The 26,788-nt window shown below is 40.4% G+C and overlaps 1 protein-coding gene across 3 annotated transcripts in view; it reads left to right on the forward strand.

Annotated features, from left to right (window-relative positions):
* The first annotated feature begins 1,322 nt into the window (after positions 1 to 1,322).
* Positions 1,323 to 26,788, forward strand: part of SCRN1 (secernin 1) — a 171,319-nt gene continuing 145,853 nt past the window's right edge. For 2 of the 3 annotated variants that reach the window (XM_075125767.1, XM_048838488.2), the window contains exons 1-2: positions 1,323 to 1,479; positions 18,252 to 18,405. In XM_075125767.1, the coding sequence (XP_074981868.1) occupies positions 18,253 to 18,405 (153 nt within the window). In that variant the 5' untranslated portion in view covers positions 1,323 to 1,479; position 18,252. The remainder of the gene's footprint in view (positions 1,480 to 18,251; positions 18,406 to 26,788) is intronic. The other variant, XM_048838487.2, reaches the window with a different exon arrangement.

Below are 26,788 nucleotides of genomic sequence, written 5' to 3' on the forward strand. Positions count from 1 at the left end.
CCCATAAAATCCCCCACAGATTAGATATGAAGTAACTGAATTACAGAGAGGTTACATGCCTTGCTCAAAGCTTGTGACAAACTTTGGAATAGATGCTAGTTCTCATAACTCCTGGTACCTTGCTCCAACCACTCAACCATGCTGGTTTACACAGATCTAGCTACAGAAGTCAATAGAAAAGAACCATTAAAAATGTATATATGTTCTATATGTTATAACTGGAGTGAATCTAACAACAAAGTAAACAGTTACGTAGCTCACATCCAGGCACAATTACCAATGTGGCTCAACTCTGTTCTGGAAGAGTGAATAATTCAATCAAAATCCCAACTTAGTCCTTATCCTTGCTGCTGAGACTCCCAACAAGGGGCACAAATTGTGAGGGCATTTCCTGTGATGTGGACATTAGCTCACTTGGAACCACCCTGAGCGTAGCAAATTCATTTCACGCAGACCATAGGGGTGGATAGCAGTAATTCATAGAAGCAGTGTCCAAAGCAGCCCTTACCTCGCAAAAATTCCTTAAATCGTCCAGATTTTAACTACTGTCTGTGGACTGGGAGAAAGTTAATGCTAGAGTGCACAGTTCCAGAAATTACGTATGTTGTTTTTCTTTCAGATTTTTCTTTTGACACAAGGTTCAATAAACTGATTCTGTTTCTCTATTGTCAGACTACTCCTCTGATGTTTCCTATGCTGCTCATGCAACTCCGCCGGTCCCTTCGGATTTCCCCCCATCCCTGCTTGTCCCTGCTCTTCCCCTGAAGACTCTGGCCTTTGATGCTCTCTGTTCATCCCAACCCTCCAGTCCTGACTCCATTTTCCTTTGACCTTTCTTTCTAGGTTTTGCATCGCTCTTTCTAGGCTGGAGGCGGTTGGATGGGATTGAGGCAGGCTCATGGCTGTGCAGAGCGAGGGTCCCCGCCACAGACGTGGGAGACGCATAGCGCCCTCCTGCAGATGTCTGTCCCCCTAGGACAGCAGACATCCTCAGCTGGTCCTGTGCGTGTGGACGGCTCTTGGGCCAACCGTTCAAAACGTGTGCGCCAAGCGGCCCCAGGCCGGGGAGGGGAACTGGGTGCACGCTGAGCTCCTGTCATTTGCCCCCTCACCGAGGCCATGCAAGAGACCTGCCTGGGGCACGGCCTGGCGTGGGCACCCCCCGAGCGCGGGGCCCTCTGCGTCTAGACCCAGCCCAGCCCCGTTCCTCCCTCCGCTAGCTGCCGCGCGCGGCTCCTGCTGCACCGACTGCAGCGCCCTGCCCCCCCTCCCCGAGCTCCGCCTCCCCGCCACCCGCCTGGCCCTGCCCCCGGCTCGGAGCAAGCAGCGGGCGGGGCTGGCGGCTGGCTGCTGAGAGGCTGGTCCCGGGAGCCGGAGCCCAGCTGTTACCTGGAGAGGCCGCCGCCGCCGCCGCCCCTGTCACAGCAGAAGCCCGGGGCAGCTGGAGAGGAGCCCGGGAGCAGCCCGAGCGCCTGGCAGGTGAGATGCCCGGTCTCCGGAGCCGCTGCTTCCCTGGCCTCTGCTGGGGCTGGCGCAAGCGGTGCCTGCAGACGCCTCCTTTGAGCCGGTCTTGGGGCTCCCCCGCGCTGGGCGCTCCGGGCGTTGGGCTGAGCCCCCGGCTCCTGCCGCTGCTCTGCGGCGACCAGGGCATGCGGGAGGGACTCTACCGCTGTGGGCAGGGGGGCGCGCTGAGCCAGCCCTGGCCCTCGGCTTATTGCTGTCTTCAGCGGGGGGTGCAGCTGGAGAGCTCCCACCCGGAGTGGGTGTGACTCTTCCAAGCCATAGCGGGCTAGTGCGGTGCTTTTCAACGTTTGTTCAGTTGCAAACGCCTAGACAATTTCAGACCCCCTTTGGAAATCTTCGACATAGTTTGCGCCCCGCCCCACGAGGTCCTCGAAGGGCAGGTGGAAAACCACGGGGCTAGAGGATGTGGAACAGATCCAGAGCTGGGGAGTTAGCCTGCCTACCTGGTGCATCGCTATAGGGCTAGGTGCGTCTAAGCCAGCCAGATAACAGTAGCTCGTGTGTGCCACTATAGCTCTGGAATATAAAGAGTACGGTATGTGGCTAGCCCTCCCCATGCACCAAATCTGTGTCCACGTATGTTTGGCCCTCTGGTTATAGCCTCTCAAGTTCCTGAATAGTAGTTTGTCTGCTGAGTGGCTCACGGTCTCTATGAAATTTTCCATTCACCTGCTTCCATAGTGTTAGCACAATCTTGTTTGCCTTACTCATTGTAGCTCCTTAATATGACCACAGATATTTCAGTCAGAAGGGTTAAGACCTGATGTCTATATACAGTGCAGCATAATATGGCTACCTCCTCTATCTAGATTCTGTTCCTTATTCTGTCTCCTCTAACCCTGCTCTACAGAAGTGATTTTAATTGTGTTAGAACACATCTTGCCAGGGAGTCCCTCACTAAGGGTCTATGGAGTGATTGATGTGTGTTTTGTTCAGATTACAGAGAACAAGTGTGGCATTTTATTCTGGTTTGTTAGATGATTGCAGTTTTTTAATACCCCTTTATTTACTTAAGTACAGTAGAATTCTGAAGAAATGTCTTGTAAACCTGCAATGCATGCAGATTTTGTGGATTACTTATTGTGGCAGTAATGCAATTTTTTCTCTAAATGGTAATTGGTTTTTTTTAACCACAAAGCCTAAGACTGAATAGTTATTTGCTTTTTGTTGTTTGTTTTTGGTATGCAGAATCTTAAGAGTAAGGATGTGAGGTAAAGGTCTCAAATGACATTGAATTTTGAGGCTGACATCAGTAAGTCTTGTCTTTGTCTCTAGTATGAAAAGGGAATCTCTGATCATTCTTAAGAAAAAAAATTAAAAGTGGTGAGAAAGGGTTTAAGATGCTCTCTTTTTTAAAAAAATGGAGCTTTACAGTCATCTTGAAATCCTGGAAACACTTCATATATGCTTAATTTTGCTTGTAGGAGTAGTCCAGTGAGTAAAGTTACTTACATGTGCAAGTATCTACTGAATTGAAACCTATATCTATAATGTATTGAGTTGGGTACTTACATTTACAAAATGGACTTTACACCAATATTTATATCCATAATTCAGAAGGATAGCATGTTTTAGCAGCAGCTCAAGAGGAAGACAGCCAGATGCTCTCATAAGGCTACATATTAGGGCCTTGATCTTCAAAACATGGAAAGATATAACTTCTATTCACATGAACAGTCACACCAAAATTAATAAGACTACTCATTTGAGTACAGCTATGTACCATATGGGGCCTTAGATTTGATAAGAGAGAAGCAATTGTGTTGTAATAGACTCAAATAGGAAAACATCATGTATGTATAAATCTCTTTTCATGCTGTGATATGAACTAACAACTTAAATGAATATAATACCAAAAACTATTAATCTTTTACTAGAAATTTATGGGAATAGGATTAACTAACTGCTGACAGCCATCAGGGCACATGCTGTGGATAGTGATTGCTTTATTTCCTCTTAATTCTAATTTTGAAACACGTCTAAACAAACTGCTGCACTCAAAAACAAAACAAAACCCCAACAAAACCAAGTATTTGAAGGGGCTTGAGCTTTCTCCCATTGAAAACAAGACACTCATTGATTTCAGAGCATCCAAGCCTGGAGAGAACTTAATTCAATCACATGTAACACTTCTAAAGTAGATAAAATCTGTCAAGCATTTAAGGTCCCAAAGCCACCTTTTACAATCTGAAAATAGACAAGTTACAAAAAGTCTGATAACAAGTAAGCAAATCCATTTACAGTTTATGAGCTTGTTTTATATTTGTAGAAATTTTGGAGGACAATGTATTTTTACTGCTAAAACAAGGCATGATTATTTTTTTAATATTTACTTTAGCTCTCTGAAAAGAGCTAGTGAACCTAGCTACTCAGAAAAAAGTTAACTGCATACAGTTGGTACGGAATTAATACACTCACTTATATTTTGTAAACTTTCAATACCAACTTGTTTCTTGTAACCACAGTTCTGTGTAATGTGGCCTCAAAGGCCAGATTTTTGTCTCAGGGGTGCTCTGATTCTCCTTAAATCTCCGTAAATTCAGTAGAACTTAGGGAACATACACATTCACAGTTAGCACCAAAAATTGCTGCCTATCCAGTTTCTCTGATGCCATTTAAACAGCAGAGTTCTGCAGTGATGTGTTTTTGTTAAGTAGTAATTATTGTTACAAGCTATACTAGGTACACTTACTATGCTCCATTATGGTATAACCAACACAAACCGAACTATATCTTTTAAAATAAGTGAACAAAATACTTTTGATGCATTCTCTGCCTTTTTGTTCACCGACTCACTAACATGCAATTTTCAGTAATGTGAAATGACCTGGTCAGTGTGAATTCACAAAGTATGCATGTAGGGTGAAATTCTTTCTCCTGGGAGAATACTGTGACAAAAAAATAAAAATTCTGCACACAATATTTTCAAATTCTGCATATTTTATTTGTCAAGATAACACAATCTAATCACACCAGTTTCAATTATTTTTGGTCATTTATTTCAAAATACCTGTCAGCAAGTATGTCTGTAACAATACAGACAACAAAAAAGGTACAGGAAATGGTTTTTGACAAATAGATTCCTTACTAGGCAAATTAATACAGAACTGAGTAATAATTCATTTAAACTACAATACAGAACCGTATTTCCCACTCCCCTCAAAAGCAGTGCAAAGGCTTCAGAGAGTCAGGGCTAATAGAGGAGCTGAGGGAGAGGGAAGTAATTTCTGGGAGTTTGGATGTGAACTTGGAGGGTTGTTGGATATGGGTGGGAAAAGTATGGAACAGGTTTTTTGAGGTGGGTGGGAAGGGATTGTTAGGGAGCTTCCCCCATGTAGACCTTGGCTGACCCCAGCTTCCCCTTTAGTCAGGCACATCTGCCCCTGTCCCTGTGTGTTCTTGCAGCCCTGTCCACATGTGTCCCTTCATCCCCACTCATACACCCACTTCCCGCATCCCCATGTGACCCCGCACCCTCTCCTCCTGTTTCCATGTGTCTCTGTGCCCCCATTCAGCCACCCCTATCCCTATGTGGCCCTGCAGCCCCTCCCTGTCACCATGTGGCCCAGCATCTCCCTCCCCCCTGTGGCCCTTTGCCTTCACTCCCATTTAGCTCCTGCCCCAGTCTGTCCTCTCCGACTAGCCCTTATGAGCCCCTATCTGACCCCCCAGCCCCACGCTGTCTGTCTTCCCATAGACCCTGTCTCCTGACCTGGCCCAATAGGCACTGTGAAGAAGGCAGACTCTTTCTCTTCCTTAACTGGCCTGGAGCTGCTGCTCTGTTCTATCTGGTGGGCAAAGGCAGAACTGTAGCAACTTTCTGGCAGAAGCTTTTTTCTGCCCCCAAACTTAAAGGTATGCACAGCTCATTAATTATGCACGCACAGTGATGCAGAATTCCCCCAGGAGTAAATTCTTCTCCTGTATAATGGGTCAACACATCCTTTAAGTCAGCAGTTTTCAAACCTTTTGAGCTGAGCCCCCTGTTTGAGTTACAAGTTTTGGCTGTGCCTCCCCCGCCCCCCGACAAAAATAGACACATGCAAACATGGGTGCTGCAACAATTTGTATAGTGGGGGTACTACGAGCCATATTGTAAACCCTGTACATGGTGGAAACCACTAGGGAGTGTGGCAACACCTCTAGTTCCAACACCTATGCATGCAAAAGTATGCTTGATAGCCTATTCATAAACCCAACAGAGACCTTAGCACAACATTAATTAAATTACCTACACCTGTAAGTTTCAAATACGTAGATACTTGCCAATTAGTGTGAAGGTTGTTCCTGTTTCTTTGCAGGCAGTTTATCAATTTGTGGGGAGATTTTTGAAACCGACACTTTGAGGTTGTCCTCCACTTCCAGTCTTGAACAGTGCTTTGTCTTTAGCACAGCCAGTGCAGAGAACCTGATCTCACACAAATAAGATGAGCTCAACAGTAAAATAGGTTTGATCACACACTTTGATAAAGCTGGATATTCTGAACCAACTTTCAACCAAAAATCCCCCAAAGACTATTTTTCCCGAATTGAATGTCCATTGTCCTATCACTCTGAAGTTCAGTCAGGTTCTCCTGAATGTCATTTTGGAGATGGGACAAGGTCACTGCCTCAGCTAAAAAGGTTGGCTAATCCAGTCATTCAGGGATGCATTTCCTCTGGGAAAATATTTATCCAAACAGGCTCTGAGAGAAGTCAAGTGATTCTTGATTGGTTCCACAATGCTCAATAGTTCAGATTCTGTTTTGTTGATAGTGTCAGTTAACCACTGGAATGGAATGCTTAAACCAGTTTTGATCTTTGTTTTCTAGAGATCTATCTGTCTCTTGTATGCTGATATCTCATTGTGCAGGTCAAAAATAGTACTTTCCACTCCTTGCAAGGAGACATTTAGAGAATTCAGTTTGTCAAAAATATCAGCAAGGTAAGCTAAAAGCACAAGCCAGCAGGGATCACACAGTGTTTCTGCATTGCTGAAATTCAAATCCACTAGAAAAAGTTGAACTCCGTTTCTCAGTTCATAAACGCATTGCAACACTTTCCCCTGGATAGCCACCTGACTTCAGTGTGAAACAGCAGAGCATCATGCTCAGCTCCCATTTCTATGCAAAGCATTGCAAAGAGACATGCCTTTGTGGGCTGCATCTTGATAAAGTTCAAAAAATGTAATAGCAGAACTCAGAATATCAGTAAGTTCCCAATCCATGTTTCAAGTTGCAATGGCTTTGTGGTGTATCAGTTACAAGCATTTTGGCTTTCAAGCCTGCTCTATCTCCAGACAAAGAAGGGGCTTCATCTGTGCAGATTCCAATGCAGGCTTCCCACTTTAACATTTTAAATGACTTCCTAACTTCTCACAAGTTGATCAGTTCAGATCCAGTTGCAAGCATCTTAATTGGCTTTCAGAACAAAAAACTTCCAATAATGTTTTGTGAGAGCACCAAATATAAACAATTACATGAGTTTCTTTTGATATATCCATTGCTTCATCCAACTGGATTGCAGTCGAGAAATCAGGTGTGCATTGATATTTTCTGACATGTCAGAGATTCAGCGGCTGACCATGTTGTCTGACAGCGGGATAATTTTTAACTTCTCTGCCACACTGTCCGGCAAATGTCAATTGCTGCTGGGAGAATCAGTTTTTCCCCAGTTGTGTAAGGCTTTTTATTCTTGGCAGTGTGGAACGCAACTTGACACGATGCTTTTAAAGCACATTTTTCATTGTTTTTTTTTGTTAATTTCTTATAGCTTTCATTAAAAAAAACAACCCTCTGTTCTTTCCTACCAGGTCATGTTTTGTTTCTAAATGGTGTCTTAATTTTATTGGTTTCAGTCTATTGTTTGCTAGCATTACTGCACACATTGAGGCCTGATTTCTCCGTTAGCTGCAACAGCAGTGAAACCAAAATCCAAATATGCTTTTCTTGTTTTTTTGCAGATTTTTTCTCTGTATCAACTTTAGCCATTTCTGCTTCTGCCTTCCGTTTCTGAAAATCACCCTCTTTTGGCAATCAGTACCAATTCATTTTTTACCATGTAATGATATGAAAAAACATCAAACTCAAGATGGATTTGTTTTAGGATGGGAGGCACTGAAGGATTTTATTTATTGGTGAATGACTTGAGTATTGCTCTTAGCAAGCATTAAAGAAGTAAATGTAGAGTTCTTTAAAGATTAATAAACCCTTTTGCAGGGCACTTTAATGGAAATAAAAACAGTGATTAACACCAGGGAAATCAAGGACCAAAGAGTCGAATAGTGGATTATGTAGGATGGAATAATGAGCAATGGTGTGTAAACCAGCTATGTGCTCCTTCACTAGCACTTTAGGTAGTGCAAAATCAAACTGAGTCAAGTTATGTTAATAAATCCTAAATCAGTGAAGACAGGGACAATCTGCCATGTTATTGTTAACCACAACCAGCTGACACAATATTAACTTAGTTTCCATAGGGTTTTACCAATGACAAGCTAACATGTACACATTGACTGCCAAGTCGTAACTCCCATGTTAAAATTCCTCCTCCTCCATGTCATGTCCTACTACTACCTAACTTTCTAGTATAGACTAGCCCATATGATCTTAGCTAAGACATACCAAGGGAAATTGTTTGAAAATGCATCATACTGATTGTTCTGGTGTTCCTTTAAGAGATGTTGGCGAACGGGAAGAGATTGTGTAGCTGTAGGAAATCTAGAGGCCACTTTGGGCTTTCATGTTAGGCTTTGTGGGGAACATCTTGATATATTGTAACATTTTTTATTTTTAAAATGAATATTTGATAAAGAATAATCCAACCAAACCATAATACTTCTCCATTCTGATGAATTAGAACACAGTTGGTGCAGAATCACCAATTATTTTTAATATTTCCTTGTGGCACAACAGTCCTCTGTGAAACTCCTTAAAGAAATAGGTCTATAGACAGAAATAGCTTGTGCTGAGATTATGAATTTTGAGTTTCCACTGTTCAGGAAATGTTAAATAAATCTACTGCCCAGATACCTGCTTTGTATATCAAAATCACTTACAACCCTAAAACTCTAGCCAAATAGCTTTTTTCATATTAAATCTAAAGATCTTTTAATATATGACACTAATAGGGAGAGTTTTTTGGTTTCACTGAGATAAAGCTGAAGGGTACTTTGTCAAGACAGACAATTAAAACAGTGCAAAGACTGAGCATTCATTCAGTTAAATAAATGCTAGTTAAACTTCAAGACAGACTTTTTTCTGACCCAGCTTTCCCACACTTGTCTAGTTTTTCTGTAGACTGTTTCCTAGTTACTGAAATGCTGCATTTTCACTGTTAAGACCGCTGTTTTTGCAATCTGAAGACAAAGGACCATTCATAGGCAAAAAAACATTTGCATGCAATCTTACTGTCCCAGAAATAGGAGTCAGATTGGCTAAACAGGAAGGCATTAAAAGTATTAATATCTAAGTATTTGTAATTCTAATACACTAGATAAATATTTCCAAGTAAAATTGAGGAACAACCCCTATAAAAGCATCAACTATCAAGTCCTATGTTCACATAGATTATAACTTTGTGAAACTTGTAATGGAAATTTCTTTGCTTGGTGTCTACATGGTGACTTCTTTAAAATACCTTGAGTAAAAACTGTTCGGTGATGCTTGAAATTGGAGAGGCTGAAAATACCCTTTTTCCATTTGAATTTTTTTGTTTGTTTTTGAATAGTCAAAATGGCTGACCTTTGAAATCTGAAGTTTGGCATGGAAGTAATTCTTGCAGAGAAGCAATATGTGGCCTTATTCTGGCCCAAACTGACTTTGATTTGATCAAGTTAAGAGTGTTTGGAAATCATGTTCTCAGTATACATGGTTTACTTTTTTGGGGACACTAAACCAAGAACATACATGTAAGCATTATAAAAGCACAGCTTATTTATCTTGTAATTCCTAAACTGGCTCCAAACCAACCTGGTCAAATTTCCAGATGTCTTGGAGGAAGTCAGCATGCTCTAAGTGATCCACCTATCTATTTCTTTGGCCTTCCATTAGCAAAATAGTGTCTCATTATCTCTAATGCTGACCTCTGTGAGGTAGAGAACTATTCTTTTCATTTTAGAGACTGGAGAATGGAGGCACAAAGATATAGGCCCTGGCTATAGTAGAAAGGATTTGCCAGATAACTGTTCTGGCAAGCCATGTCGGGGAGATGCAGCTTACACCAGCAAAAGTTTCCAGTTCACGAATGAAATAAGCTGTAACAGCATGATCACTTTTTTGCTGATATAATTGTGTCTATTGGGTTTTTCCTGGTATGTCTATGTCTGTTATGGGTGTAATTTATTTTTTCTCCCCACACTGCAAACAGACATAGCTATTACAGCAAAATTTAAGTGTAGACCAGGCCCAAGTGACTTGCCCAAGGCCATACAGGAAGCGTGTGGCAGAGCAGGGAGTTGAACATGGGCCTCCCAAGTACCAGGCTAGTGCCCCAAACACTGGACCATCTTTCCTGCTGTGGCTGCTTTTCCTCACGTAGGTGCCCTGTTGGCCTAGGACATGAGTTCACACTATGGAAAACTTTGAGGACTACTTGTTGAAATGCTCATGGACTACATCCTCTTAAAACACCATCCCACATCACTTCATTCCTGTAGCAACTCTAGCACAAAGTGAATACCTACTTTAAAAGTGTTTCTTTCCCAAGAACTAATCCTCCCCCCCACCATCTCTTTTTTCCTCCATTTCATTTCCCTTTTTCTCTGGCCTCAGACCTGGTCTCTGCTGCCTTCTCTTCTGAAATATTTGAGGAACAGAATTTCATCTTAATTTCTATTGTGTATCTGCAATTTAAATTTATCTCAACTAGTTTTGAGAGTGTCTAGTGCACGCTGAAAAACCCTTTCTTTATCACTGGGTCAATAAACAAGCAAGATAGTAGCAACTTTGTTTGCTCCAACTTAAATTTTTATATCAAAGACTTAAAATAATGACACACACATAACTAAATGACCATAAAATGTGGTAAGAGCCATTACTTACACCTTAAGTCAGAGGAAAATGTGGGATTGGATAGTTGTTTGAGCAAATGGCTCACATGTAGGTGCAGTTGTGGAATTTAATAATGCATTTTTCCTTGAAGTGCATTTGGGAATAAAGTGGGGGGGAAGAAATGACAAAAAAAGCTTTTTTTTTTTTTTTTTTGGCAACTACACTTGGGACTTCTGGAAAGGATGTAATTGGAAATGTAACTATCCTACGTACCCATAGGTGAAGGTTTTCATGAATACCATCTCACAAAGCCTTTCGCTTTCTCCCATGCAATATATACCCATTTTGGTGATACTTCAAATATCTATATAGTGAATTCAGAGGTTTCCAAAAATTCATTCTTGCTACATATTGCGTAACAATCCTGAAACTATTTTTAAATTATTTCTTCCTAGTGTAAGGCTGTGGCAAATAGGGCTAATGAGATCCTTGAATGCATAAGAACAGGTTGAATGCATCTAGCTTTAAAAGTATTTACATAAGTCAGCAGGGTCAGAAGAAATGCACTCTAAGGTGCTTAAGGAACCAGCTGAAATAATCTCTGAACTGTTAGCAGTGATCCCCCATGAGTTCTCAAAGGTCGGTGAAGACAAATAGAGTACCTATCTTTAAAAAGGGAAAGAAAGAGGAGCTTGCAATTAGACCAGTCAGCCTAACTTTGATACTGAGAAAGACACATGAACAAATTATTAAACAATCAATTTATAAGCACCTAGAGGATAAAAGGTTTACAAATAATAGACAATATGGATTTGTCAAGGACAAATCATGCCAAACCAACCTAACTTCCTTATTTGACAGGTTGCTGGCCTAGTAGATGGGGGAAGCTGTAGATGTGATGATCTTGATTTTAGTAAGGCTTTTGATCAGATGCACATGACACTCTAGGGAGTATGGTCTAGATGAAATTATTATAAGGTGCATCCAAAACTGGTTGAAAAACTGTACTCAACAAGCAATGATTTACTGTCAGACTGAGGTTACGTATCTGGTGGGGGCCTGCAAAAGCCTGACCTGGGTCTGGTACTACAGTATTCAATATTTTTGTTTAATGACCTGGATAATGGAATGGAGAGTATGAGTATAAAATTTGTGGATGACATCAAGCTGGGAGGGGTTCCAACCACTTGGAGGACAGGATTAGAATTCAAAACAATCTTGATGAATGGGAGAACTGATCTGAAATCAACAAGATGAAATTCAGTAAAGACAAGTACAAAGCACTGCACCAAGGAAGGAAAAACAAACAAACAAATGCACAACTACAAAACAGGGAATAACTATCAAGGAGTCAGTACTGCTGAAAAAGATATAGGGGTTTTAGTGGATAACAAATTGAAAGAGTCAGCAATAAGACAGACGCATACCCAAGGACATGCTATATGGGGAGTTATCAGAGGGACCAAGAACAACAGGACATCCCAAGCTTCACTATAAAGACACATGCAAGTGAGATATGAAGGAATTTGGAATTGATCCTAACCAATGGGAAATCTTGGCAAGTGATCGTAACACTTGGCACCATTGTCTCAATCAGGGTATCAAAGTCCATGACAGAAGCTGGCTCCTAGAACTTGAAGAGAAAAATTGGACTGTTCAGTCACATGAGATATTGCAAACCATCTACATCATAGGTTGCAATTCCACCGTTTCTCGCAGATGAAAGGATGCCAACAAGCCAAGTCAGCAATGTGATGAAACTGTGAAAAAGGCCAATATTCTAGGGTGTAATAACAGGAGTATCATGTGTAAAACACTGAAGGTAATTGTCCCAGTCTATTCAGCACTGGTGAGCCTTCAGCTTGAGCCAAGTTCTGGGCAACACACTAAGAAAGATGTGGACAAATTGGAGAGTCCAGAGGAGAACAACAAAAATGATAAAAGGTTTAGAAAACTTAACCTATGAGGAACTGGGCATGTTTCGTCTTGAGAAAAGAAGACTGGGGGAGGGGGGAAGACGACCTGAGAAGTCTTCAAATATATTAAGGGCTGTTACAAAGAGGGCTGTAATCAGTTGTTCTCCCTGTCCAATGAAGGTAGGAGAAGTAATGGGCTTAATCTACAGCAAGGGAGATTTAGGTTAGCTGTTAAGATAAGCTTTTTAACTATAGGGATAGGTAAGCACTGGAATAGGCTTCAAAGGGCCTCATTGGAGGTTAAGAAGAGGTTAGACAAACACCTGTCAGGAATGGTAGGTTTATATGGTCCTGTCTCCGCACAAGGGGCTGGACTTGAGGACTTCTCAAGGGCCCTTCCAGCAGGTGATTTTTACCTCTGTATATGGCACTGGGGAGTCTAATATCAATACACTGTCTCATTTCTGGTGCCCAAATTTTAAAAAGGATGTTGAAAAACTGGACAGGGTGCAGAAAGTATCCACCAAAATTATCCAAGGGGTAAAAAAAATTACTTTCAATGAAAGAATCAGAGAGCTTGATCTATTTAGCTTATCAAAAAGATTGAGAGGTTACTTGATTAGTGTATAAATATCTTCATGGGGAGAAAATATCCGGTACTAAAGGGCTCGTTAATCTAGCAGAGAAAGGCATAACAAGAACAAGTGGCTGGAAGCTGAAGCTAGAGAAATTCAGAGTAGAAATAATGTACAAATACTTTAACATTGAGGTGATAAACATTAGAACAAACTGCTAAGGGGAAGAAATTCTCCATCGCTTGATGTTTTCATGTCAAGACTTCATGCCTTTCAAGGAAATATGTCAAGTTACAGGGGTAACTGGGTAAAGTTAATTGCCAGAGTCTGCGGGAGATCAGATTAGATGATCTAATGATACATTCTGGCCTTGAAATCTCTATTTTAAAACTCATAGGTAATGTAAGTCTCTCATTTCATTTTTAGGAGTCTTTACCTCTGTCCCAATATCAAATATAGTTGCCCATTTAAAAAAAATGGAGACATCTCCTATTCTCCATTCACCTTTCCTCTCCACTCATCATTCTACTTCAGTTAAAGAAATTTTGGCACTTAAAATGGGAAATACATGGAGGATATTTCAGTGTCTTTGGCTTTTTAAAATATGAAAATAAAAGGGGTATATGCAGGTAGATATACACAGTGTTGACGAGTCCATAGATTCTGCACGATGGAGTGAGCCTGTCAAAGATGCAAAGTCCTGCAGAATACTGTAATCTATCCCATACGTCTGCACTACTGTGGTAGCACTGGTTATAAAAACCAAAACCAGGAACAGGACATGCATCACTTAGATTTATTTAGATGGCTGTAGCATCTCACCTGTGTCACTACCCTCCCCTGCATAGACTCAGTGAACAATAATGGCTGCTATGTTCCCCATATTTCGCTTTGAGAACTTAATCCTATGTGGATAAATAACATGAGAGAGTCTGATGGGAACTTAATATCCTTCTTAATATAACTTAGAATTTGTAAGGCACTCATATCCTGGAAATGAAGCCAGTGCAAATATCTACATAAACGAAACATTGTAGACTCCGATAGAGATAAAATCTCTAGATTTGTAATCCATATCTGCGTTGCCATAGTTTTAGGTTAAAAATATGGCACAGGCTGATACAAAAACTTGATCCTGTTGTTCAGACTCGTGGCTTCTAAAACTCTAATGTAGGTCATAGCTGATGTTTCACAGTGGGACATCCAGTGTGTTGTATAGGGCTCTAAGTCATTCTATTCTATATCTTCTTTCTGCAACAAAGTATTACACAGATTAGCTCTTAATGGTGACTTTGTCAAACTGAGTTTAATTCTGCCATCTTTAAATGAAATTTGTCACAATGAGATATACTGGAAAATAAAGGAACACGTTAAATCAAAGGTTCTTCATATTGTATAGACACACATTAAGTAGACTGCCATGGTAACCAAAAGACAACTAAAGAAATACAAAGGTACCAGCACATAAAGCCAAGTTCCCTTTTATAATTAATTTTTATTAAACTGCACTTGAAGAGTGAGATCAATCAAATTATATTCATTACCTGTGAGTTGTCACTTCAGATATCACTGCAGAATTGGGTTGTTTTCTGACTTTCCCACTGTCCATTCTGATCTACATCTAACCAGTGTATTATCAATCTTTCACAAATAACCTACCTGGAACTACTTAACGGCTCACACACAGAATGTGGTAAAGTTAAAACTTACTGGCACCGGGCCAGATCCACAGCTGTTGTCCATCTGTGTAGTTCCATTGTTTTGAATAATTCACAATGGCTGAAGATAAGGATTTTTAACCTTAAATTGTACAGTAGGTACCTCTGTTTAACTCTTAATGTTGTGATGTCTTTTTCACAATATTGAAAACCAGCAATTACCTATGTTTAATGAACAAAAACCATTGGCTGCTATCACATCTGCCTATGCTGGTTTCCAAGAATTGCTGCAGCTAAGCACTGTGTTTCAGAGAAACATGTTAGAACAGTGCCAGTGATCATGTAGTGCAAGTTTAAGTTAGCACAGTCGTGGGGAGTTTCTTTGGTTAAATAGAAGTGTCCACACTGGAGCATCATACAGTTTATGTATGAAAAGTATATGTATGAGAATATGGGCTTGTGCGCTAGAAAATGTTGAAGTAACACAAAATATACCTCTTTAGTTGTGACAATATAGCAAGAGACATTCTTCTAAGTGTATTTACAGTAGTGCATACTATGTGCTAGTCTTTCCAAAGACTTAAGAACGATCCCTGCTCAGAGGACCATCTAAGAATGACAAATACAGATTAGGGAAAGAGGGACAATAGATAACTGTATGTATACAAGCCAACTGAATTCAGTACAGGCAGTATGACAGAAGCGGGCCTTTAAGTCTTAAATATGAACAGAGTAGAGACCTTGAAGATGAGCTCCAGGAGGACATAATATGCATGGAAGAAGGCATGGAGGTGATTGTGAGAATCTGATAAACTGAGGAGGCTGATGGCACTGGTGGAAAGGACAGGGGAGGTTCATTGCAAAACTTAACTAGAGATGAACAGTATGTAGAGCTTTGAAGGTTCTGAGAAGTTGAAATATATCACATGATAAGTCAATGGAGGCATTCAGAGAAGTTTGTTACATGATCAGCCAGATGGGCAAAGAAGTTGGAGTTTAGCAGCAGCATTATGAACAAACTGAAGGGGGCAGAAATTGCAGAGTCAGTGATGCATGTTTGAATGAGCCGAGTAAGATTCTAACCAAAACTCCTACCTAACAAACTGTATGTGCTCCCATCCATATATGTATGCAGAGAACAAGAGTTTAGTGTCAGGCTCTTAAGTATATTTATAGAAGAAGAACAGTAAGGAGAAAATATTAATCAGTTTCGCCAACCAGATTGCCAGTATATCAAGTGAAGGGCTTTATTTTAGGTTGCAATATTTCTCTGCTGTTTACTTCATACACGTCTGTATTGGGGCAAACAGAACTCCAACAGTGGGGAAGATTGTAATATAGTTTGAAAAAATCCAGAGCACTAGAGATTCTGTTTTTACTGTTCTGTCAGTTGCAGTGATGTCTGCTGTGGGAAAGCTATTTCCCATGTTATATGTTATAATGGTCATGCTGGAGCACCATTAGAGATTGAACCTTTTAAACAAGTGGCTGAATACATGGTCAACAAATGTGGTATGTAAAGGTCTCAGTGCAAACATTAGCACTCAAAACTTTGGTACTTGGCACACTGGAAGATTGGTTCCAGTAAAAATGGCTGTGATTATAGGATGGATCATACAACTTACTGTAGAATCAGGAAAATACTATAGATATATTTCAAAAGGGAATAAGCACTTGATGAAGTGAATAAAGTCAGAACTACAGTATACAGAGCTTAATTTGAGGCCAGTTGAAACTGTATCAGCTTTCAAGGTGTGAGCAAAATAAGTACAGTTTGTCCTTACTGTGCCAAAAACCTCACTGTTGAGAAAATTGCTTATGCTGAATGGGGCTTCAGCATTTTGCAGAATGTCAAATACCTGCTTTTTGAATGTTGCATGTTGTTTATGTGAGCCAAGCCAATAGGTAGGCTATAAGTCAAGGATAGTATGTGAGAGAGACCTGTCAGCACTGTAATGCTCCAGTACCACCTCTTGTCTCTGTGACCCTAACCTACTAGTGACAATATGACTCATCGTCCAGCAGGAAGAGTTGAATGATCTCTGCCCTAAAATCGGGTAATTTTTGGAATCTGGGTTGAATTGGGTGAATAGTTTTGGCTGGAAAAAAAGGATTTTTTTTAAAGCCAAAACATTTCATTCCTGTTTTTGAAATGTTTCATCTTTGTTTCAAGGTCTTTTGGTTAGAAATTTAGTTTAACCCAAAAAACCCTCAAACCTCACCAAAAACTAAAAAAAAAATTTTTTTTAACTCAAAATGAAATCTTTGGGTTTTTTTTATTTTGGTGAAGAAAACCCAAAAACAAAATTGTTTCTGGATTTCAGGTTAGCCACCTAATCAAACCAAAAAAATCTGTTTGCTCAGTTCTATTTATAGTTTTAAAAATGTTTGTTTCAATTCTTGAATTGCATGGAGTGCATGATGTGTAAGGTTTTCAGATATTATTATAAGTCAATGACGAAAGGCAGCTTTGTAATAGAGTACCACATATTTGAGAGAGTCATTGTATAACTTAAGCAATGGTAGTTGGGAACTTTATGGTCATATAGTTTAGATTACATCTGCTACTTTTTAAGTGACTCCTGCAGACAGAGAAGGGGTAGATCTCACTTTTATTAATTTGGGAGGCACTCTGATACCATAAGTGATGAGCTATAGAAGTACCAAAGTAAACAGTTGCATTTTTTCCCCAAATGTCTTTCACTGTAACACCTTTCTTTTTATGGAAGCTTGTACTGTTTGTATTGTGTCTTGAATAATTTTCTTTTGAATTTACATCTGATAGATGAAATTTCTGTGCTTAAAGACAAACCATGATTGTTAGCTGGTTAACCTTCATAAATATATTAACTGGCAGTTTGGACACTTCAAACATTTGTATCCTTATAAAAGCATTGGAGGAGTTTCCGGACTAGCCTTTACAAACTGGCAATCAATTAACCTGAGGTTTAAAAATCTGCAGACAAACCATAGAATAAACCAGGTTCAATCACTTAGCAGTTACTATTATAAATCTTCTTTTTGCATAGGTAGTTAAACTGACAGGCAGCCTCTGCTACCACTTGTGCTTTATGTATATTTTAGTCCTAGTTCCAGTTATACCATTATACCATTTGAGAGATCACTCATACTTTTTTAAAAAAAAAACTGCATTAGAAGAAGACGACTACAGTAGAATATTTAACAGTCTTCTGCATCTCTCTACTCTGGTGCAGTGCCTATTTCTGAGTCAGCAGAATGCTTCTAGGTCAAGTGTTACTCTGCATCAGAGTTGTTCGGTATATTCTTTCTTCAGAGGCTAACTGGTCTTATTACCAAGACACAATCACCTTCTCTTCTCCCCTTCCCCTTACCCCTCTGCCTTCACAGTTGTGTATGGGAAGTCTGTAGCTCACTGTAATTTAATTGTGTTTATCGAACCCCAAATAAGACTAAACTGACCTGATCTGTTTCTCTTTCACTAACTGCATTTAACTGACATGACAAGGGAATAAAATGAATGACAGTGAAATATTTGTTCTCCAGCTCTAGCTACATATTTAATGATTTTTGAAAGTTTGTTGAAATACTAGTTATACTTGCATTACCCTTTTCCCTTCACTTTTTTAGGATGGCTGTGGCTCCTCCCAGTTATTGTTTTGTTGCTTTTCCACCACGCACTAAAGATGTTGTGTTTGGAAAAAATTCTGCACGGCCTCGAGAAGAAGTACAGGAGGTGGTCTACTTTGCTGCTGCTGCTCATGATCCAGGAAGCAAAGTTGAGGTAATGGGCTTCATTGTGCTTAAAATTACAGTATAAGTGAGTGCCATTTCGAAAGGTAAAGTTGCCCCTTGTATTCCTGTCAGATTTTGTAGTCTGTATTCCCTAAACTCAAATTTATAAGGTCCAGAATGATTGAATAATGCTTCATTCTGAGCCTGTCTACCAGGACAATCCTGGTAGGAGTTGGGGAGGGCTGATGAGAAGATTCTTGGGAGTTCCCAAATGGCAACTACAGTAAAAACTGTGTAATCCGGCACTTTACCAAACGGAAAGCTCTAGAAACCAGTATTTCTGATATCTCCCAATACAAATCTTCAATAGGGTTGCCAGGCTCCCTTCCTGACTCGGTGTGGCTCCCCAGAAGCGGCAACATGTCCCGTCTGCTCCTAGGTGGAGAAACGGCCATGGAGAGTCCATGCAGTGCCCCTGCCTCACCCCACCCTGAGCACTGGCTCCACAGCTCCCAGTGGGCAGAAACTGCAGCCAATGGGAGCTGTGGGGGAGGCGCCTGCGGGTGGAGGCAGCACACAGAGATGCCTGGCTGCGCGTCCACCTAGGAGCAGCAGGGACATGTCGCCGCTTCCAGGAAGCTGCCCGAGGTGAGTGCCGCCCAGATCCAGCACCCCGAAACTCCTCTCATGCCCCAACCCCTTGCCCCGAGCCCCCGCCCCCTCCCTCTATTGGTAGGTATAACTTTTAGTTAATCGGAATTTTTGACTAACCGGCACTCCTCATTCCCCCAACATGCCGGATAACAAAGCTTTTACTGTAAATTCTTTAAATTTAAAGCTGAGGAGAATCTTTTTGCCATTTTCTGCAGTGGACATGTTGATATGTTTACAACTTAGCTGCTTGTTCTTCGGTCTGTACTACTTGCCAATACTCTTTTTTTTTTTTTTTGGTCAAGATAAAATTTTCCTTATAAGCTTGGAATAGCAACAAATATTTATTCCTTTCAACTGACAAATACTTTCAAACATCAAAAGGAATGAGTTGGCCAGTGCTGCTCTTATCTGGCCCAGTTAACGCATGTCTAATATAAAGATGCAGCAAACCTCTAGCATTTACATACCCTGTACTAAACTACTGAACTTTGGGTCTGAGGAAACACACTTTTCCTAAACGACCAGATGCTGTTAATTGCAGTGGTGCATGGAAACGCTGCAATAAATCTGTGCTGGTTTGTAGAACATAGCACTGTTACTGTAGCATTCCTGACAGTAAAGAAAACAAAGTGTAGTTGTAAAGCTTAGTTTTAGAAATTTAAAAATGGAAAACAAGCCTTGGTAGAGTGTTATACCTTAACATAAGAACTAAGCACTGCTCATCCATCTTATTGCACTACTAAGGAATCTTTCAACAAATGTTCTTATACCATTGTGAAATATAAATGAAGACAAACAAAAGCTTATTAGGGTATTCTTCCCCTCTCCCCCCCATTTTCTTTGTGTCTTATTCATTTGATTAGATCAGCTTCAGCATAACTTATTACTGGCTGCCACCAAAACATTTTCAAACTTAATTTTTTAAATTTTATTGTCCTAGGGTGGCACTATGGCACTAAATCGTAGACCAGGACTTCATTGTACTAGGTGCTGTACAAACAACAGAACAAAAATGCTGTCTCTGAGGCGCTTACAGTCTAGCAGAGAGATTACACTATCTGTAGTCTGTACAGACTTTTCATAAAATTAGATACTAGGGCATTGGTGCAAAACAAAATATTAGGCTAATAGCCTGGGAGATTGTTATTTGGAGGTGTTGAGTTTACACTTTATTTAATACGGGGCAAGGTTTGAAGATGTCACCGCATCAAAACTGTGAAGAAACAACATTGGACTAGGGGCCACAGTAGGTTAATATCTCAACCTTTCACCTCCTGTGGGCTTAGGGTTAAACAATAATTGGTCACGAGAGAAGCTGAGTCTGCTGATGTCTCTTCCAATTTGACCACTGCAAAATTCTTCGAATTTGCCAGTTTTGAGTGTTGCGAGCACACCTCCACAGAAAAGCATGACTGTTTAGTCCATATGCACTCTTCCCAGTTCTAGCCAACACCAAATCCAAAATTACTCTGGGAAATAGCACCACTCCTTCATCACTACACCTTCTGCACTGTACATCACACAAATTTACTACAGAATTTAAACTAATATTTTTCTGATAATGTAACTCATGACGGCAGTAAGTTTTGATGTCATGTTTCCATTGTCTTCATGGAACTAAATGGGCTCTGTCTGATGGCTTTGCTACTTTATTACATTTTTCCTTCATCAGTGCAACTGTAAATTGACTTGTTGCCCTGTCTCTTAAAGCCTAGAATCATAGGGTAAAAAGGGACCACAGGGGAGAGATATTGGCGATTTACATCTACAAGAACAATTTAAACAGATTCAGCCATATAAAGATGTGCTGTCTAGGAAACGCTAATATTGGAAAGACATTACCTCTTGAAATACCCTTGTTTGATTTAACCTGGCCATTTCAAAGGCCTTTTCCAGATAACTTGATAATGCATCCCATATTCTTTTGTTCAATTGCTGTGAAATGGGTAGAAGTCTAAGTTGTGAGAAAAATTCTAGGAGTTTTGGTGCATATGAAATGTCTGCTTACTATATTTTGATAATGTTGCTGTCTTGCAATCTAGATTTCAATATTAAACTAGCAAGAACCACCTTTCCACTGCGATTTCAGGTATGCTAATTTTTTGCAATACAAATATAGTATAACAGGTATTTTGCCTTGGGTTTCTATTAGCTGAAACTTGTGCATATGTTACAGTGCAAAGAACCTGTCTAGCATGCATATTGCTGTTTCTGGTAGCAAATGCACACTTTCAGTCCTATACACAGAAGCTATGCACTGACTTAATTGGATTGGACAGGAATTCTATATATTGTCAAATTGTATCCCTAGAAGCTCACAAAACTTGGAGAGACAGTTTATAAATTCAGCTGTTTAATTCTTTTTTTTTAAAATCAGTCATGGAAGACTAAACCTACATCTCAAGCAAATTCACAGAGCTGTCAATTTCAGTAGCTGATAAAAAAAATATTAAAGAAAGCTTATGAAAACACCATGGGCTGCCTCAGAAAGCACCAGTAGATTCCATAAAATTTTCTAGAGCTGTCAGTAGTATCCTTTGCTTCTTTTTGCTATAACTTTCTCTGATATTGTTATAAAAATTTTTGCTCACCAAACGGGGCAGAGAATTCAGTGATTATCAGTTTAGTCCTAAAGGGATGTGTCAAATTTTCAGATTTGCAGTTTTATTTTTTCTAAATGATTGGTCCTTTTTTGGGACCTAGTCTCCTTCCTCCTTTGCTTCTATTTTTTTATGAACACAGTTTTTCACTGTCTTATGCTGTGGCTTTATGTCAGCTTCCCTTCTATGGTACTCAATCCATACATTTTACTTTGGAATGAAAGTATTTAATACATTACATTATATTCTTCTTGACTCCTGACTTGTTCAGATTCTGGATTTATTTTAAAGCAGTGGTTCATTTTGTGGATCACTTCATAAGTGAGATTGCCCCATGAATCTGCCTCCTATGTGGACAGGGATGATCCAGTTGATATAGTGTACTTGGACTTTCAAAAATCCTTTGATGAGGTCCCATACCAAATACCTTAAGCAAAGCAAGCAGTCGTGGGATAAGAGAGAAGGCACTTTCATGGATCAGTAACTGGTTAAAAGATAGGAAACAAAGGGTAGAAATAAATGGTCGGTTTTCACAGTGAAGAGAGGTAAACAGTGGTCTCCCAAGGATCTGTACTAGGGCCAGTGCTGTTCAACATATTAATAAATGATCTGAAAAAAGGGGGGTGAAGTAGCAAAGTTTGCAGATGATACTAAATTACTTAGAAGAGTTAAATCCAAAACAGACTGCAAAGAGTGGCAAAGGGATCTCACAACTGGGTGATTGGGCAACAAAAAGGCAGATGAAATTCAGTGTTGATAAATGCAAAATAATGCACATTGGAAAACATAATCCCAACTACACTTACAAAATAATGGGGTCTAAATTAATTATCACCACTGAAGAAAGATCTTGGAGTCATCTTGGATAGTTCTCTGAAAACATCTGCTCAGTGTGCAGTGGCAGTCCAAAAAAGCAAATGTTAAGAACCATTAGGAAAGGGATAGATAATGAGACAGAAAATACCATAATCCCACTGTATGAATCCATAATATGCCAACATCTTGAATACTGTGTGCCATTCTGGTCACCCCATCTCAGAAAAGATATTAGAATTGGAAAAAGTACACAGAAAGGCAACAAACGTGGAACATCTCACCCGATGGTATGGAACAGGTTCCATGTGAGGGGACTGGGATTGTTCAGCTTAGAAAAGAGGTGACTAAGAGTGGATATGATCATTTTAGGAAATCATGAACAGTGAGGAGATGGAAAATATGGAAATGTTACTCCTTCACATAACACAAGAACCAGGGGTCACCCAATGAAATTAATGGGCAGCAGGTTTAAAACAAAGATAACTAAGTATTTCACACAATGCATGGTCCACCTGTGGAACACGTTGCCAGGGGATGTTGTGAAGGCCAAAAGTATAACTGGGTTAAAAAAAAATTAAGTTAATGAAGGATAGGTATAGCAATGGCTATTAGCCAAGATGGTCAGGGACGCAACCCCATGCTCTGGCAGTCAGAGGTTTAGGGACACCCAGAACCTGTGACTGGATGACCGGGAATGGATTACTCGATAATCACCTTGTTCTCTTCATTCCCTCTGAAGGATCTGGCACTGGCCACTGTTGGAAGACAGGATGCTGGGCTAGATGGGCCATTGGTCTAATCCAGTATGGCCATTCTTATGATAGCTTTTTTACTGGCGGACTACAAAAGACTGTATAAGAATCACCTGAGCAATTCACCATTTAGGATGGCTCTAATAAAAATTTGATTTAAATAATTTTACTGGCTGGTTTGAGGCACCAAACCCCATAGGAAAAAAATGCATAGAATTTAATGGGGCAAATAAAGTGAACCAGAGAATTAAGAGTATCCTGGCTAGAGTTTTATAGGATTGTTTTTAAAAAACAAAACAAATATTGTACCACACACAGAATTTATCCTTTCAGAGAATCTTTTCTATAGTCCTCTCAGGGTAACTTATTTAGAACCCTATTAAGTGACAGAAGATTTATTTAATAAGGGATTGTGATCTGTGTATGGTGGAAATTTGTGTGTTACATATCTTTTTGCAGCATTCTGAATCTGCTGAATGCTATTCTAATACAAAATGTGGGATGCCATCTCATGAAGAAATAAGCCACTCCAATAGATAGGAAAAGTTAATGTAGTTTGTATTTCTCTGGCACTGATAAAGAAATCTCTGCTACATTGCTAAAAAGTCTCTAGAGATAAATTGGAGCTCAATGATAGCTTTCCTTTATCTTCATTTAGAAATGGGATAGTCAGTTACTACTAATGGTAGAGGACCTAGGGAATTAGATGTTTTATTTCTTGACGTTGGTTTCAGCTATTTGAGACCTCTGAGCATTAACATTCAAAATAATCTGCTGGCATCACGCTAATGCCACTATTTGGGTCTGCTGACACGTCAGTTAACTTGAGTCACTCGCTTAAAAATTGACACCTGGATTATATCTGCAAGTGAGATGTTTAAAATCAGATTATAAGCAATATATGAATCTGTTCAGAGCAATGCAGAGCGAACACTGCAGTCCAGTTTAGAACCCTTCCCCAAAAGCAGTGGTCAAAAATCAATTTCGGGTGGCATGGGATACCATGTTTGTAGTTTTAATGGTGCTTTTGTAGTGGTTTTTAAATCCCGTTTGTCTTATGTGTTTTGAAGATGTCTTTAATGCTAATGAACTTCTTACACTATTAAAGTTTTACTTACTCTTGTTGCCCAAGAGACTAATAGATCCTAATATATGCAAGCAAGAGACACATTCTTTATTGCTGAATCAGTTTTGGCATCTGGCACCTGCTGAGAATTCTCCCTGGCTCCAGTGCCTCAGTGCACTTTATGGTATTCTGTTTATTTGAAAATTGTTATACTAATGTTTAGCTTATTTCCAGTGCTTCAAATTCCCTGAAAAAACCAAGTGTGTAATTCTATTATGAATTGCAAGTATATGCTTCAGTTCTTTCCACCCTCTAAAGTTTGCCTTTGGCTAAATTGCAATCCTGTTATCATTGGTCTTTTCAAGTGGAAGGCTATGGACAATACAGCTAGGGATGAGATAAGATGCATGTACAAAGTCTTCCAGGTGTTACTGATTGCTGCTTGAAATCTGAATGTAGGAACAATATGCAATGTTTTGCTCCGATGTTTTTATATCTATATGGTGCTAAGCCTACGAGGCCTTTTATAGAAGGTAAAGTTCTTACCAAGTTATGCTACAGTACTTGCCTTATAGCAGAAGTGAGTAAACCAAAAACTACTATGAGCCCTACAGTATTCGCACAGTTATCCAAAAATGAAAGTGTGCACCTGGGTAGTGGGTGTGATCTCTGCTACCTGTATCCCAGAATCTACAGGTTTTCTTCAGAGAATACCCCTTTTCTAAAACATCCCATCACCACTGTCTTCATCGACCAATGACAAATTCTGACTTGGCCACTATGAAGTACTAGCTTGGCTGGCAGTGCTAGGAATCAGACTGCTGCTGACCAAGTACAATAGTTGCTTTTCATTAATAAAAGAGAATCTCTTGTGCTTGTCTTTATTCCCCCATCTTGTTGGAAAGCTTTGAACTATATTTAGATCTGTCATCAATTTTTTCCTTTATGCTAGAAGTGAAACAGAAGAACCTTTAATTTCCAGGCTGCTTGATTCTCCTTAGGGGGGTGGTGAGGGGGGTGGTGGTGGGGAATTGCATGCAGAGTCTCTCATGCTTTCTTGTACCTTACTGCCCCATTTCCCCCCTCAACTTTTCCTGTTTCAGGCAGCAGCAGCGTGAAGTGAGGGTATGGCAGTGCTATGAGCACACATGCAGCGTTTTGTCATTCTAGGTGGAATTTTTAGAAGTATTTAAGTGATCGTGGCTACAATTCTAAAATTAAAAATGCTAGTTACAAAAATTTGAGACTTTATGTTGCTATCACTTGTAGGATGCCTCAGATTTGAGTAAAATGATAGTGTGCTGTGGTTAAAATTTTAGGTAGATGCACTCATCAGATTCAGTAATCAACATTTAGGTGGTTAGGGACTATTTAGAAAAGCTGGACGTGCACAAGTCCATGGGGCCGGACGAGTTGCATCCGAGAGTGCTGAAGGAATTGGCGGCTGTGATTGCAGAGCCATTGGCCATTATCTTTGAAAACTCGTGGCGAACAGGGGAAGTCCCGGATGACTGGAAAAAGGCTAATGTAGTGCCAATCTTTAAAAAAGGGAAGAAGGAGGATCCTGGGAACTACAGGCAAGTCAGCCTCACCTCAGTCCCTGGAAAAATCATGGAGCAGGTCCTCAAAGAATCAATCCTGAAGCACTTACATGAGAGGAAAGTGATCAGGAACAGCCAGCATGGATTCACCAAGGGAAGGTCATGCCTGACTAATCTAATCGCCTTTTATGATGAGATTACTGGTTCTGTGGATGAAGGGAAAGCAGTGGATGTATTGTTTCTTGACTTTAGCAAAGCTTTTGACACGGTCTCCCACAGTATTCTTGTCAGCAAGTTAAGGAAGTATGGGCTGGATGAATGCACTATAAGGTGGGGAGGAAGCTGGCTAGATTGTCGGGCTCAATGAGTAGTGATCAATGGCTCCATGTCTAGTTGGCAGCCGGTGTCAAGTGGAGTGCCCCAGGGGTCGGTCCTGGGGCCGGTTTTGTTCAATATCTTCATAAATGATTTGGAGGATGGTGTAGATTGCACTCTCAGCAAATTTGCGGATGATACTAAACTGGGAGGAGTGGTAGATACACTGGAGGGCAGGGATAGGATACAGAAGGACCTAGACAAATTGGAGGATTGGGCCAAAAGAAATCTGATGAGATTCAATAAGGATAAGTGCAGGGTCCTGCACTTAGGACGGAAGAATCCAATGCACCGCTACAGACTAGGGGCCGAATGTCTAGGCAGCAGTTCTGCGGAAAAGGACCTTTGGGGTGACAGTGGACGAGAAGCTGGATATGAGTCAACAGTGTGCCCTTGTTGCCAAGAAGGCCAATGGCATTTTGGGATGTATAAGTAGGGGCATAGCGAGCAGATCGAGGGACGTGATCGTTCCCTTCTATTCGACATTGGTGAGGCCTCATCTGGAGTACTGTGTCCAGTTTTGGGCCTCACACTACAAGAAGGATGTGGATAAATTGGAGAGAGTCCAGCGAAGGGCAACAAAAATGATTAGGGGTCTAGAACACATGACTTATGAGGAGAGGCTGAG

This window comes from Caretta caretta, chromosome 2 (genome assembly GCF_965140235.1).
Source record: "Caretta caretta isolate rCarCar2 chromosome 2, rCarCar1.hap1, whole genome shotgun sequence".
NCBI classification, from domain to species: Eukaryota; Metazoa; Chordata; order Testudines; family Cheloniidae; genus Caretta; species Caretta caretta.